General features: G+C 47.8%; 1 protein-coding gene across 2 annotated transcripts in view; it reads left to right on the top strand.

Annotated features, from left to right (window-relative positions):
* The window catches only part of LSM10 (LSM10, U7 small nuclear RNA associated), a 28,775-nt gene extending 26,850 nt beyond the window's left edge, over nt 1–1,925 (top strand). For both annotated transcript variants that reach the window (XM_063954381.1, XM_063954382.1), the window contains exon 2: nt 1,241–1,925. In XM_063954381.1, the coding sequence (XP_063810451.1) occupies nt 1,241–1,614 (374 nt within the window). In that variant the 3' untranslated portion in view covers nt 1,615–1,925. The remainder of the gene's footprint in view (nt 1–1,240) is intronic.
* The last annotated feature ends 10,260 nt before the right edge of the window (nt 1,926–12,185 follow it).

Raw genomic sequence — 12,185 nt, 5'->3', positions numbered from 1 at the left:
TCCGCACTCTCCCGCCCGGTCTGGAGCTTTGGTATAAACCCCATGGTCCTTACGGAGTCCCCAGCATCCTCTAGGACGTAAGCGAAAATAAGATTTTAAACCTACCGGTAAATCTTTTTCTCCTAGTCCGTAGAGTATGCTGGGCGCCCGTCCCAGTGTGGACAAAATCTGCAAGGCTTGTATATAGTTGTTGCTTCCATAAGGGTTATGTTACAGTTGAGATCAGTCTTTAGCTGATACTGTTTTTTGTTCATACTGTTAACTGGTTGCGTATATTCCAGGTTATACAGTGTGGATGGTGTGGGCTGGTATGAATCTTGCCCTTAGATTAACAAAATCCTTTCCTCGTATTGTCCATCTCCTCTGGGCACAGTTTCTCTAAATGAGGTCTGGAGGAGGGGCATAGAGGGAGGAGCCAGTGTACACCCATTCTAAAGTTCTTTATAGTGCCCATATCTCCTGCGGAGCCCGTCTATACCCCATGGTCCTTATGGAGTCCCCAGCATCCTCTACGGACTAGGAGAAAAAGATTTACCGGTAGGTTTAAAATCTTATATTTTTTTTTTTTTTATGCCTAGGCGAAAAATTCGGTAGGAGCGAAAAACTCTTAACAGATCCATGTGTTTTTGCCCCTGCACCAGCGAAAACGCAGACTGTTTTTGCAATTTTGAGGCCTATTTTGCCAATGTCTTTTCGCAAAAAAAAAAAAAAGTGACAAACCATTGGCGAAAATGTCTTTAAAAATGGGTGAAAACGACCCCGCAATTGAATACACAGGGGGGTGAATTCAATACCTCTGAAATTAATGTAGCTAACTGAATACCCCCCTTTGCCTAATAAGCTTTATCAGTATTAAGTTTAAGCAACCTTAGGAAAGATTTTATTTATTTTTGCTAACAACATTTTTTTATTTTATTTTTTATTTATTTTTTAGGGATCCCCATACTTGAGCACAGATGGTTTAATCAAAATTAATGAGGTACTAATTAAGTCACCTGTGATCAAGCATGGATATCCTTAGAATCTGGACAGTGAGGGTGCCTTAACGAACAGAGATTGGAAGCCATTGGCGTAAGGCGAAATAAACATAATTTTATAAACTCGTATAGAGCACATCTGTTAGTCCCCTGATCTTATCTTTGGGATAACTCCTGTCCTGTGTTAACTATTTTCCTCTACATGGTTTCCTTTTAACACACGAAATTTACTGTGAATAACCTCTTAATATATGGGTTTGCAGGTGCCATCATGGAAGTAAGCCATTCGGTGAAGGAAAGAACAATTGCTGAAAACAGCCTAGTCATCCTTTTGCAGGGGCTAACCGGTCATGTCACAACCATCGACCTGCGGAACGAAAGCTCTGCCACAGGTGCTATTGTCAATGTAGATGCTTTCATGAATATACGTCTGGCAAAGGTCACATATAGAGATCGACGCGGGGAGGAGGCTAAACTGGATGATTTATTTATTACTGGACGCAATGTTCGATATGTCCATATACCAGATGAAGTGGACATCATTCATACTATCGAAGAACAGTTGACGATGATCCAGAGTGTCAGAGGATTTGGTGGAAAGGGAAGAAAAGAGTTTACCTTAAGTAAGGGCAAGTGATTTCCGAACTGTTTATCCCAAACAAAAAGAACAAACTACAATAAACGTTCTAGTTCTTCATTAAAAACCTGAAAAATCCCTCCCCAAGCACCTACCTGATTCTTGATCTAGTGCACAAAGGATTCATGTGTTTTAAAATGACAGCATTCATCCATATAATTTCCTGGTGTAAGAGCCATGATTCTATTCTGGCATCAGTGTAGAGGAAAAGGGAGAAACAAAGGCAGTTCTGGACTTTAACTTTAACAGTGAAAATACTGCTTGTAAGTCCAGGATCCTCTTTATGCTGCATTAAATCCAAAATTATCTTACATTTTGTTTTCATGTTTATATGAATGAAACAGTAGTTATCCTAGGTATGTAGCATACAGATACAGCTTCGTCGACATCAAATTCCGTAGAATGAATTCTCTAGAGGTCAAGTCCCACACATGGTAAAAGTATTTGGTCTCCAGTGAGTGTTGCTATAGCAGGCTTGAATGTACACTCTGACTTGCTATACCTATTTGCTTATTTTTAAGGTTATTTCCAACCTTTTAAATGACTTTCATTTATTTGCTTATTTATACTTCACTTTTAATGAACTCTTTACTTGATCTTTCTAGTTTTTCAGACAGGGTTTATTAAATCAGGTAGTGTTTCTTTTCCTGTAACACAGTTATACTGTATGTGATGCAATGGTATATAATACCCCAGGGCATTGAAGGCAAAATTGTCAGAATACAAATGCAGAACGGCAAAAGAAGTTAGATTTAGTGAATGATTACTTAAACATACATTGAAGGGACCTTCTATTATTATTATTTGTGAAGCGACCGTAATTACACAGGCCTGTACAGATAATTTTTGCCACTCCACTTGACATTTCTCGCCCCAATGGCGTTTACAGTCTAAATTCTCTAACACACATACACAAGCGTAGATTGTGGTTGGCAACCAGTTAATCTACCAGTATGTTTTTATATGGCCGGAGGAAATTGTAAACCGGGCCTTGGTCAAGTACCAGCTCATTACCCCAGCCCTGATACAGCAGTACTAACCACTGTGCCACCATGTGCCCTACGTGCATATATTTAGTTGTCAGACACCAATCCCCTAATGGCTAAATGGCAACAACAATGCTTTCTTGTCTGCAGTGTTGAAATGCACTGGATGACTCGCTGCAATTAACCAGCAATAGGTGGTGCTGTTCAGTCTAAATCCATGATTTGTATAGAAGATTAAATAATTTGTCTAGCAGATTGAAATGAAAGCAGACTCACCCTTGTAGCATTACCTCTTTCTCTGACGTCCTAAGTGGATGTTGGGACTCCGTAAGGACCATGGGGATTAGCGGCTCCGCAGGAGACTGGGCACAACTAAAGAAAGCTTTAGGACTACCTGGTGTGCACTGGCTCCTCCCACTAAGACCCTCCTCCAGACCTCAGTTAGATTCTTGTGCCCGGCTGAGCTGGATGCACACTAGGGGCTCTCCTGAGCTCCTAGAAAGAAAGTATATTTAGGTTTTTTATTTTACAGTGAGATCTGCTGGCAACAGACTCACTGCAGCGAGGGACTAAGGGGAGAAGAAGCGAACCTACCTAACAGGTGGTAGTTTGGGCTTCTTAGGCTACTGGACACCATTAGCTCCAGAGGGATCGACCGCAGGACCCGACCTTGGTGTTCGTTCCCGGAGCCGCGCCGCCGTCCCCCTTACAGAGCCAGAAGCATGAAGAGTCCGGAAAATCGGCGGCAGAAGACTTCGGTCTTCACCAAGGTAGCGCACAGCACTGCAGCTGTGCGCCATTGCTCCTCATGTACACCTCACACTCCGGTCACTGATGGGTGCAGGGCGCTAGGGGGGGCGCCCTGAGGGCAATATATGACACCTTGGCTGGCAAATCTACATCATATATAGTCCTAGAGGCTATATAGATGTAAAATTACCCCTGCCAGTATTCCAGAAAAAGCGGGAGAAAGTCAGTTGAAAAAGGGGCGTGGCTTCTCCCTCAGCACACTGGCGCCATTTTCTCTTCACAGTGCAGCTGGAAGACAGCTCCCCAGGCTCTCCCCTGTAGTTTTCAGGCTCAAAGGGTTAAAAAGAGAGGGGGGGCACTAAATTTAGGCGCAATATATGTATACAAGCAGCTATTTGGGGAAAAATCACTCAGTTATAGTGTTAATCCCTGCATTATATAACGCTCTGGTGTGTGCTGGCATACTCTCTCTCTGTCTCCCCAAAGGACTTTGTGGGGTCCTGTCCTCAGTCAGAGCATTCCCTGTGTGTGTGCGGTGTGTCGGTACGGCTGTGTCGACATGTTGGATGAGGAAGGTTACGTGGAGGCGGAGCAGAGGCCGATAAATGGGATGTCGCCCCCTGTGGGGCCGACACCAGAGTGGATGGATAGGTGGAAGGTATTAACCGACAGTGTCAACTCCTTACATAAATGGATGACGTAACAGCTATGGGACAGCCGGCTTCTCAGCCCGTGCCTGCCCAGGCGTCTCAAAGGCCATCAGGGGCTCCAAAAACGCCCGTTACCTCAGATGGCAGACACAGATGTCGACACGGAGTCTGACTCCAGTGGCGACGAGGTTGAGACATATACACAATCCACTAGGAACATCCGTTACATGATCTCGGCAATGAAAAATGTGTTACGCATTTTCTGACATGAACCCAAGTACCACATAAAAGGGGTTTTATATTTGGGGAGAAAAAGCAGCCAGTGTTTTGTTCCTCCATCAGATGAATGAATGAAGTGTGTAAAGAAGCGTGGTTTCCCCCGATAAGAAACTGGTAAATTCTAAAAAGTTACTGATGGCGTACCCTTTCCCGCCAGAGGATAGGTCACGTTGGAAGATATCCCTTAGGGTGGATAAGGCGCTCACACGTTTGTCAAAAGGTGGCACTGCCGTCTTAGGATACGGCCACCTTGAAGGAACCTGCTTATAAAAAGCAGGAGGCGATCCTGAAGTCTGTATTTACACACTCAGGTTATATACTGAGACCTGCAATTGCCTCAGCATAAATAGGGCTGCTGCAGCGTGGTCTGATACCCTGTCAGATAATATAAATACGCTAAGACAGGGATAATATTTTGCTAACATTGAGCATATTTAAGATGTTGTCTTATATATAAAGGATGCACAGAGGGATATTTGCCGGCTGGTATCCAGAATTAATGCAATGTCCATTCTGCCAGGAGGGTATTAGAAACCCGGCAGTGGACAGGTGATGCTGCCTGTAAAAGGCACATGGAGATTCTGCCTTATAAGGGTGAGGAATTGTTTGGGGATGGTCTCTGGGACCTCGTATCCACAGCAACAGCTCGGAAGAATTTTTTTTACCTCCGGTTTCCTCACAGCCTAAGAAAGCACCGTATTTTCAGGTACAGTCCTTTCGGCTTCAGAAAAGCAAGCGGGTCAAAGGCGCTTCCTTTCTGCACAGAGACAAGGGAAGAAGGAAAAAAGCCAGTTCCCAGGATCAAAAATCTTCCTCTGAGTCCACCGCATGACGCTGGTGCTCCACAGGTGGAGACAGGTGCGGTAGGGGCGCGTCTCGGGGTCTTCAGGGACCAGTGGGCTTGCCCACAGGTGGATCTCTAGGTTCTGCAAATAGTATCACAGGGATACAGGCTGGAGTTCGAGGCGACTCCCCCTCGCCGTTACCTCACATCAGCCTTGCCGGCTGCCCTCGGAGAAAGGTAGTACTGGCGGCAATTCACAAGCTGTACTTCCAGCAGGTGAAAGCAAGGTACCCCTCCTTCAACAAGGCCGGGGTTACTATTCCAAAATGTTGTGGTACCGAAACCAGACGGTTCGGTGAGACCCATTCTAAAATTGAAAGCCTTGAACACTTTTATATACGAAGGTTCTAGTTCAAAATGGAATCGCTCAGGGCGATTATTGCAAGCCTGGAGAATTTCATGGTATCACTGGACATCAAGGATGATTACCTGCATGTCCCTATTTACCCTCTTCACCAGGAGTACCTCAATATTGTGGTACAGGATTGTCATTACCAATTCCAGACGTTGCCGTTGGTCTGTCCCCGGCACCGAGGTATTTACCAAGGTAATGGCCGAAATAATTATCTCGTACTTGGACGATCTCCTTATAAAGGCGAGGTCCAGGGAGCAGTTTTTCGTCGGAGTAGCACTATCTCGGGAAGTGCTACAACAGCACGGCTGGATTCTGAATATTCCAAAGTCGCAGCTGGTTCCTACGACGCGTCTACTGTTCCTGGGTATGGTTCTGGACACAGAACAGGATAAAAAGGGTTTCTCCCGGAGGAGAAGTCCAAGGAGTTGTTGTCTCTAGACAGAGACCTCCTAATACGTATACTGGTGTCGGGTCATCAATGCACGCAAGCCCTGGGAAAGATGGTAGCTTCTTACGAAGAAATTCCATTCGCCAGGTCCCATGCAAGGATTTTCCAGTGGGATCTGTTGGACAAGTGGTCCGGGTCGCATCTTCAGATGCATCGGCGGATAACCCTGTCTCCAAGGGTCAGGGTGTCGCTGTTGTGGTGGCTGCAGAGTGCTCATCTTCTAGGGGGCCGCAGATTCGGCATGCAGGACTGGGTCCTGGTGACCACGGATGCCAGCCTTCGAGGCTGGGGGGCAGTCACACAGGGAAGGAACTTCCAAGGCTATGGAAAAGTCAGGAGACTTCCCTACACATAAATATTCTGGAACTGAGGGCCATTTACAATGCCCTAAGTCAGGCTAGACCCCTGCTTCAACACCGGCCGGTGCTGATCCAGTCAGACAACATCACGGCGGTCGCTCATGTAAACCGACAGGGCGGCACAAGAAGCAGGATGGCGATGGCAGAAGCCACAAGGATTCTCCGATGGGCGGAAAATCATGTGTTAGCACTGTCAGCAGTGTTCATTCCTGGAGTGGACAACTAAGAAACCTCCACCCGGGAGAGTGGGGACTTCATCCAGAAGTCTTCCAAATGATTGTACACCGTTGGGAAAGGCCACAGGTGGACATGATGGCGTCCCGCCTCAACTAAAAGTTACAAAGATATTACGCCAGGTCAAGGACCCTCAGGCGATAGCTGAGGACGCTCTGGTAACACCGTGGGTGTACCAGTCGGTGTATGTGTTCCCTTCTCTGCATCTCTTACCCAGGGTAATGAGAATAATAAGAAGGAGAGGAGTAAGAACTATACTCATTGTTCCGGGTTGGCCAAGAAGAGCTTGGTAACCAGAACTCCAAGAAATGATCTCAGAGGACCCATGGCCTCTGCCGCTCAGACAGGACCTGCTGCAGCAGGGGGCCTGTCTGTTCCAAGACGTACCGCGGCTGCGTTGATGGCATGGCGGTTGAACGCCGGATCCTGAAGGAAAAGGGAATTCCGGAGGAAGTTATCCCTACGCTATTTGAAGCTAGGAAAGAAGTGAACGCAAACCATTATCACCGCATATGGCGGAAATATGTTGCGTACTGTGAGGCCAGGAAGGCCCCAAAGGAGAAATTTCAGCTAGGTCAATTTCTGCACTTCCTACAGTCAGAGGTGACTATGGGCCTAAAATTGGGTTCCATTAAGGTCCAGATTTCGGCTCTATCGATTTTCTTCCAAAATTGAACTGGCTTCACTGCCTGAAGTTCAGACTTTTGTTAAGGGAGTGCTGCATAGTCTGCCCCCGTTTGTGCCTCCAGTGGCACCGTGGGATCTCAACGTGGTGTTGGATTTCCTGAAGTCGCATTGGGTTGAGCCACTTAAATCCGTGGAGCTATAATACCTCACGTGGAAAGTGGTCATTCTGTGGACCTTGGCGTCGGCCAGGCGTGTATCAGAATTGGCGGCTTTGTCATACAAAAGCCCTTATCTGTATTTTATATGGATAAGGCGGAATTGAGGACTCGTTCCCAATTCCTTCCTAAGGTGGTATAATTTTTTAATGTGAACCAACCTATTGTGGTGCCTGCGGCTACTTGGGACTTGGAGGATTCCAAGTTACTGGATGTAGTCAGGGCCCTGAAAAGTATATGTTTCCAGGACAGCTGGAGTCAGGAAAACTGACTCGCTATTTCTCCTGTATGCACCCAACAAGCTGGGTGCTCCTGCTTCTAAGCAGACGATTGCTCGCTGGATCTGTAGCACGATTCAACTTGCACATTCTGCGGCTGGACTGCCGCACCCTAATTCTGTAAAAGCCCATTCCACGAGAAAAGTGGGCTCTTCTTGGGCGGCTGCCCGAGGGGTCTCGGCTTTACAACTTTGCCGAGCTGTTACTTGGTCGGGTTAAAACATTTTTGTAAGAGTCTACAAGTTTGATACCCTGGCTGAGGAGGACCTAGAGTTTGCTCATTCGGTGCTGCAGAGTCATCCGCACTCTCCCGCCCGTTTGGGAGCTTTGGTATAATCCCCATGGTCCTTACGGAGTCCCAGCATCCACTTAGGACGTCAGAGAAAATAAGATTTTACTCACCGGTAAATCTATTTCTCGTAGTCCGTAGTGGATGCTGGGCGCCCATCCCAAGTGCGGATTGTCTGCAATACTTGTTTATAGTTATTGCCTAACTAAAGGGTTATTGTTGAGCCATCTGTTGAGAGGCTCAGTTATATTTCATACTGTTAACTGGGTATAGTATCACGAGTTATACGGTGTGATTGGTGTGGCTGGTATGAGTCTTACCCGGGATTCAAAATCCTTCCTTATTGTGTCAGCTCTTCCGGGCACAGTATCCTAACTGAGGTCTGGAGGAGGGTCTTAGTGGGAGGAGCCAGTGCACACCAGGTAGTCCTAAAGCTTTCTTTAGTTGTGCCCAGTCTCCTGCGGAGCCGCTAATCCCCATGGTCCTTACGGAGTCCCAGCATCCACTACGGACTACGAGAAATAGATTTACCGGTGAGTAAAATCTTATTATTTATAGTATTGTTTGAGGTGTCATGTTGCTTCTTGTTCATGAACATTTTTGAATACATGAGCTGGAGATGTTTATATACAGTATGTAAATCTTTTTGTACCGCTAAAACAACACAGATCAAATATAAGAAACAAAGTTTCTCATTGCTGGTAAGCTTCAATTTTCTTATCTATCTGTAGGACACGGGTTCCCATATGCAGTCCTCAATGCACCCTAACAATCCATGTATAAGGATATCCATGCTTGTGCACAGATGGTATAATCAACCTGACTGAGGTACTAGTTAAGTCAACTGGGCTATAGAATGGATATCTTTAAAACTTGGACTGTTAGGGTGCCTTGAGGATTGTGGGGCAGATGTACTAAGCCTTGGAGAGTGATAAATTACCAGCCAATCAGCTCCTAACTTTGTTTTCTGCTGCGGGGTACACTGGGCTCCACAAGGATTGGACAATGGGGTGTAGAGTAGGATCTTGATCCGAGGCTCAAAGCTTTGACTGTTCCCAGAATGCACAGCGCCGCCTCCTCTATAACCCCGTCTCCCTGCACAGGAGCTCAGTTTTGTAAGTTGGTTCTGACTCTGATACGGCTGATGGGGAGGGTAGTTCACATGTGGATGTTCCTGATCTTTTGAAGGCTATTAAGTTAATTCTACAGATTACGGATGATCCAGAGCCATCCGTCCCTCCTAAGAAACCAGATAGGTTCAAGCGTCAGAAGGTGGTTAAACAAGTTTTACCTCACTCTGACCACCTAGTGGATATACGTCAGGAACCCTGGGAAAACCCGGGTACGAAGTTTGTGCCTCAAAAGAAGATGCTGGCTCGCTATCCCCTCGCGCCAGAGCTGTCTAAGAATTGGGAAACGCTTCCAGTGGACTCACATGTGGCCAGGATGGTGGTTTCCTCAGCTCTACCTGTCACTACCGTCACGTCTCTAAAAGAGCCTACAGATAAGCTTTTGGAGGGTTGTCTGAAAGCGATTTACACCCTCACAGGTGCTGCGCAAAGGCCCACTATTGCAGCTACATGGGCTGCCGAGGCTATTGAAGCATGGGCCTTGCAACAATGCTTGTCATATATTGTCACAGCTTCTCGATATATTAAAGAGGCGGCTTCGGATGCCGGTATCCTAGCAGCCAAGGCCTCTACTACGTCAGTCCTGGCTCGCCGGATATTGTGACTGAGATCCTGGTCTGTGGATCTGGACTCTAGAAAAACCCTAGAGGTACTCCCTTTCAAGGGAGATATTCTGTTTGGGGAGGACTTAAATAAGATAGTGGCTGACTTGGCATACCGCTCCTTCTGTGTCGAAGGCTAAAGGTATGTCCTTTCGCCCTTCAGGTAAAGCAAAAGATCAGGCGTACCACAAGCAGGCCCGCACTTCCAAACCTGGTAAGCCGAAGCCGAAAAGAGCCTGTGCTGCCCGTCAGCCAGCTTCCAAGACCGATAAGCCTGCCGCATGACGGGGCGGGCCTCCCCCTGGGGGATCCCAGGGTGGGGGGCCGGCTTCTAGGGTATACCCAGGAATGGTTGAAGACCACTTCAGATGCCTGGGTACGGGAAGTCGTCACTCGAGGTTACGCCATAGCCTTCAAAAACCGACCCCCTCATCGATTTTGCCAGACAGATGTCCCTTTGGACCAGACAAAGGCAAACACTCTGCATTCAGTGGTACAGACTCTCCTGGATACAGGAGTTGTAGTACAGGTGCCTCTTGCTCAGAGGGGCCGGGGGTACTATTCTCCGCTGTTTCTGGTCCCAAAACCGAATGGGTCCTCCCGGCCCACTCTCAACCTCAAGGCATTGAACAGGTTTGTGAAGGTTTCCAAGTTCCGTATGGAAACTCTTCGCTCTATAGTTCTGGCCTGGGGACGTCATGGTCTCCCTGGACATACAGGATGCTTACCTGCATGTTCCTATAGCAGCGTCACATCAGCAATACCTGAGGTTTGCTATTGGCATCCTCCATTACCAGTTTCGAGCGTTACCTTTTGGTTTAACAACTGCTCCGCGAGTCTTTACCAAAGTAATGGCGGTGATGACGGTGGTACTCTGCCGTCAAGGGGTCAGGATACTGCCGTACCTGGACGACTTGTTAATACTGGCAAATTCCCCAGAACTTCTCCTAAGTCATCTGGATATGACTGTCCGGTTTCTACAAGCCAACGGGTGGCTCATCAACTGGAAGAAATCCTCCCTGGTCCCTGCTCAGAGCATGGTGCACCTGGGAGCGCTATTGGACACTCACAGCCAGCGGTTGTTCTTGTCTCAGGAGAACGTCCTGAAGCTTCAGGACAGGATTCGTTGCTTCCTTTCTCGTCCGCAAGTGTCGATACATTCGGCAATGCAGGTGCTGGGCCTCATGGTCTCAGCATTCGACATGGTGGAGTATGCTCAATTCCATTCTTGCCCCCTTCAGAGGCTGATTCTAGCCAAGTGGGACGGCCTGCCTCACCGGATCAGGTCTCAAATGATCTCATTTGACTCCGGTGGTCCGTGTGTCGCTACTTTGGTGGCTCCGGGACCAAAAATTGTGCAGGGGCCGTCCCTTCTGGATACTCAACTGGGTCCTGTTGACGACAGATGCCAGTCTAAGAGGTTGGGGCGCGGTGCTGGAGCAACACTCCCTTCAGGGGTCGGTGGACCAAGGAGGAATCTCTGCTCTCGATCAACATTCTGGAATTGCGGGCGGTCTTCAATGCGTTGAACCTGGCCCAGCATTTAATTCAGAACCGTCCTGTTCAAGTACAGTCGGACAACTCCACCACAGTGGCTTACATAAATCATCAAGGCGGCACTCGAAGCCATTTGGCAATGAAGGAAGTCTCGCGGATTCTACGTTGGGCCGAACGGCATCTACCGGCCATATCTGCAATATTCATTCCGGGAGTCCTGAATTGGGAAGCGGACTTTCTCAGTCGTCAGGACGTGCATGCCGGCGAGTGGGGCCTCCATCCAGAAGTGTTTCAACTCCTAGTGGAAAAGTGGGGTCTTCCAGATGTAGATCTGATTGCGTCTCGACACAATCACAAGGTTCTGGTCTTCGGAGCAAGGACAAGGGATCCTCAAGCAGCATTCGTGGATGCGCTGGCGGTGCCGTGGAGGTTTCGGCTGCCGTACGCGTTCCCTCCGGTGTCACTCCTGCCCAGGGCAATTTGGAAGTTCAAGCAAGAAAAAGGAAATCTGCTTCTCATAGCTCCGGCTTGGCCCAGACGGCACTAATTCTCAGACCTGCAAGGTCTATCGTCGGAGCGTCCACTTCTACTTCCACAATGCCCAGACCTCCTCGTTCAGGGCCCCTGTGTCTACCAGGACCTAGCCCGGCTGTCTTTGATGGCGTGGCTCTTGAAGCTTCCGTCTTAAGGGCTAAGGGTTTTTCTGAAGAGGTCATTAAAACTATGTTGCGGGCCCGGAAACCGGCTTCTGCTCGGATTTACCATAGGGTCTTGCATTCCTACTTTGGTGCGCATCTCATAATTATGACGCTTCCAAGTTTAGTACAGCCAAACTTTTGGCTTTTCTGCAGCAGGGCCTAGATTTAGGCTTGCGTCTGGTCTCCCTCAAGGTTCATATTTCTGCCTTGTCTGTGTGGTTTCAGAGAAAAATTGCGACTTTACCTGATGTTCATACTTTCACTCAGGGTGTGTTGCGTATCCAACCTGCCAAGGAGCCTGTGGCTCCTTGGGACTTGTCGATGGTTTTG

The sequence above is a fragment of the Pseudophryne corroboree genome, chromosome 2 (assembly GCF_028390025.1).
Source record: "Pseudophryne corroboree isolate aPseCor3 chromosome 2, aPseCor3.hap2, whole genome shotgun sequence".
In the NCBI taxonomy this organism is placed as follows: domain Eukaryota; kingdom Metazoa; phylum Chordata; class Amphibia; order Anura; family Myobatrachidae; genus Pseudophryne; species Pseudophryne corroboree.
The sequence above is the reverse complement of the archived record's forward strand: the minus strand, read 5'-3'. Positions and strand labels throughout refer to the sequence as shown.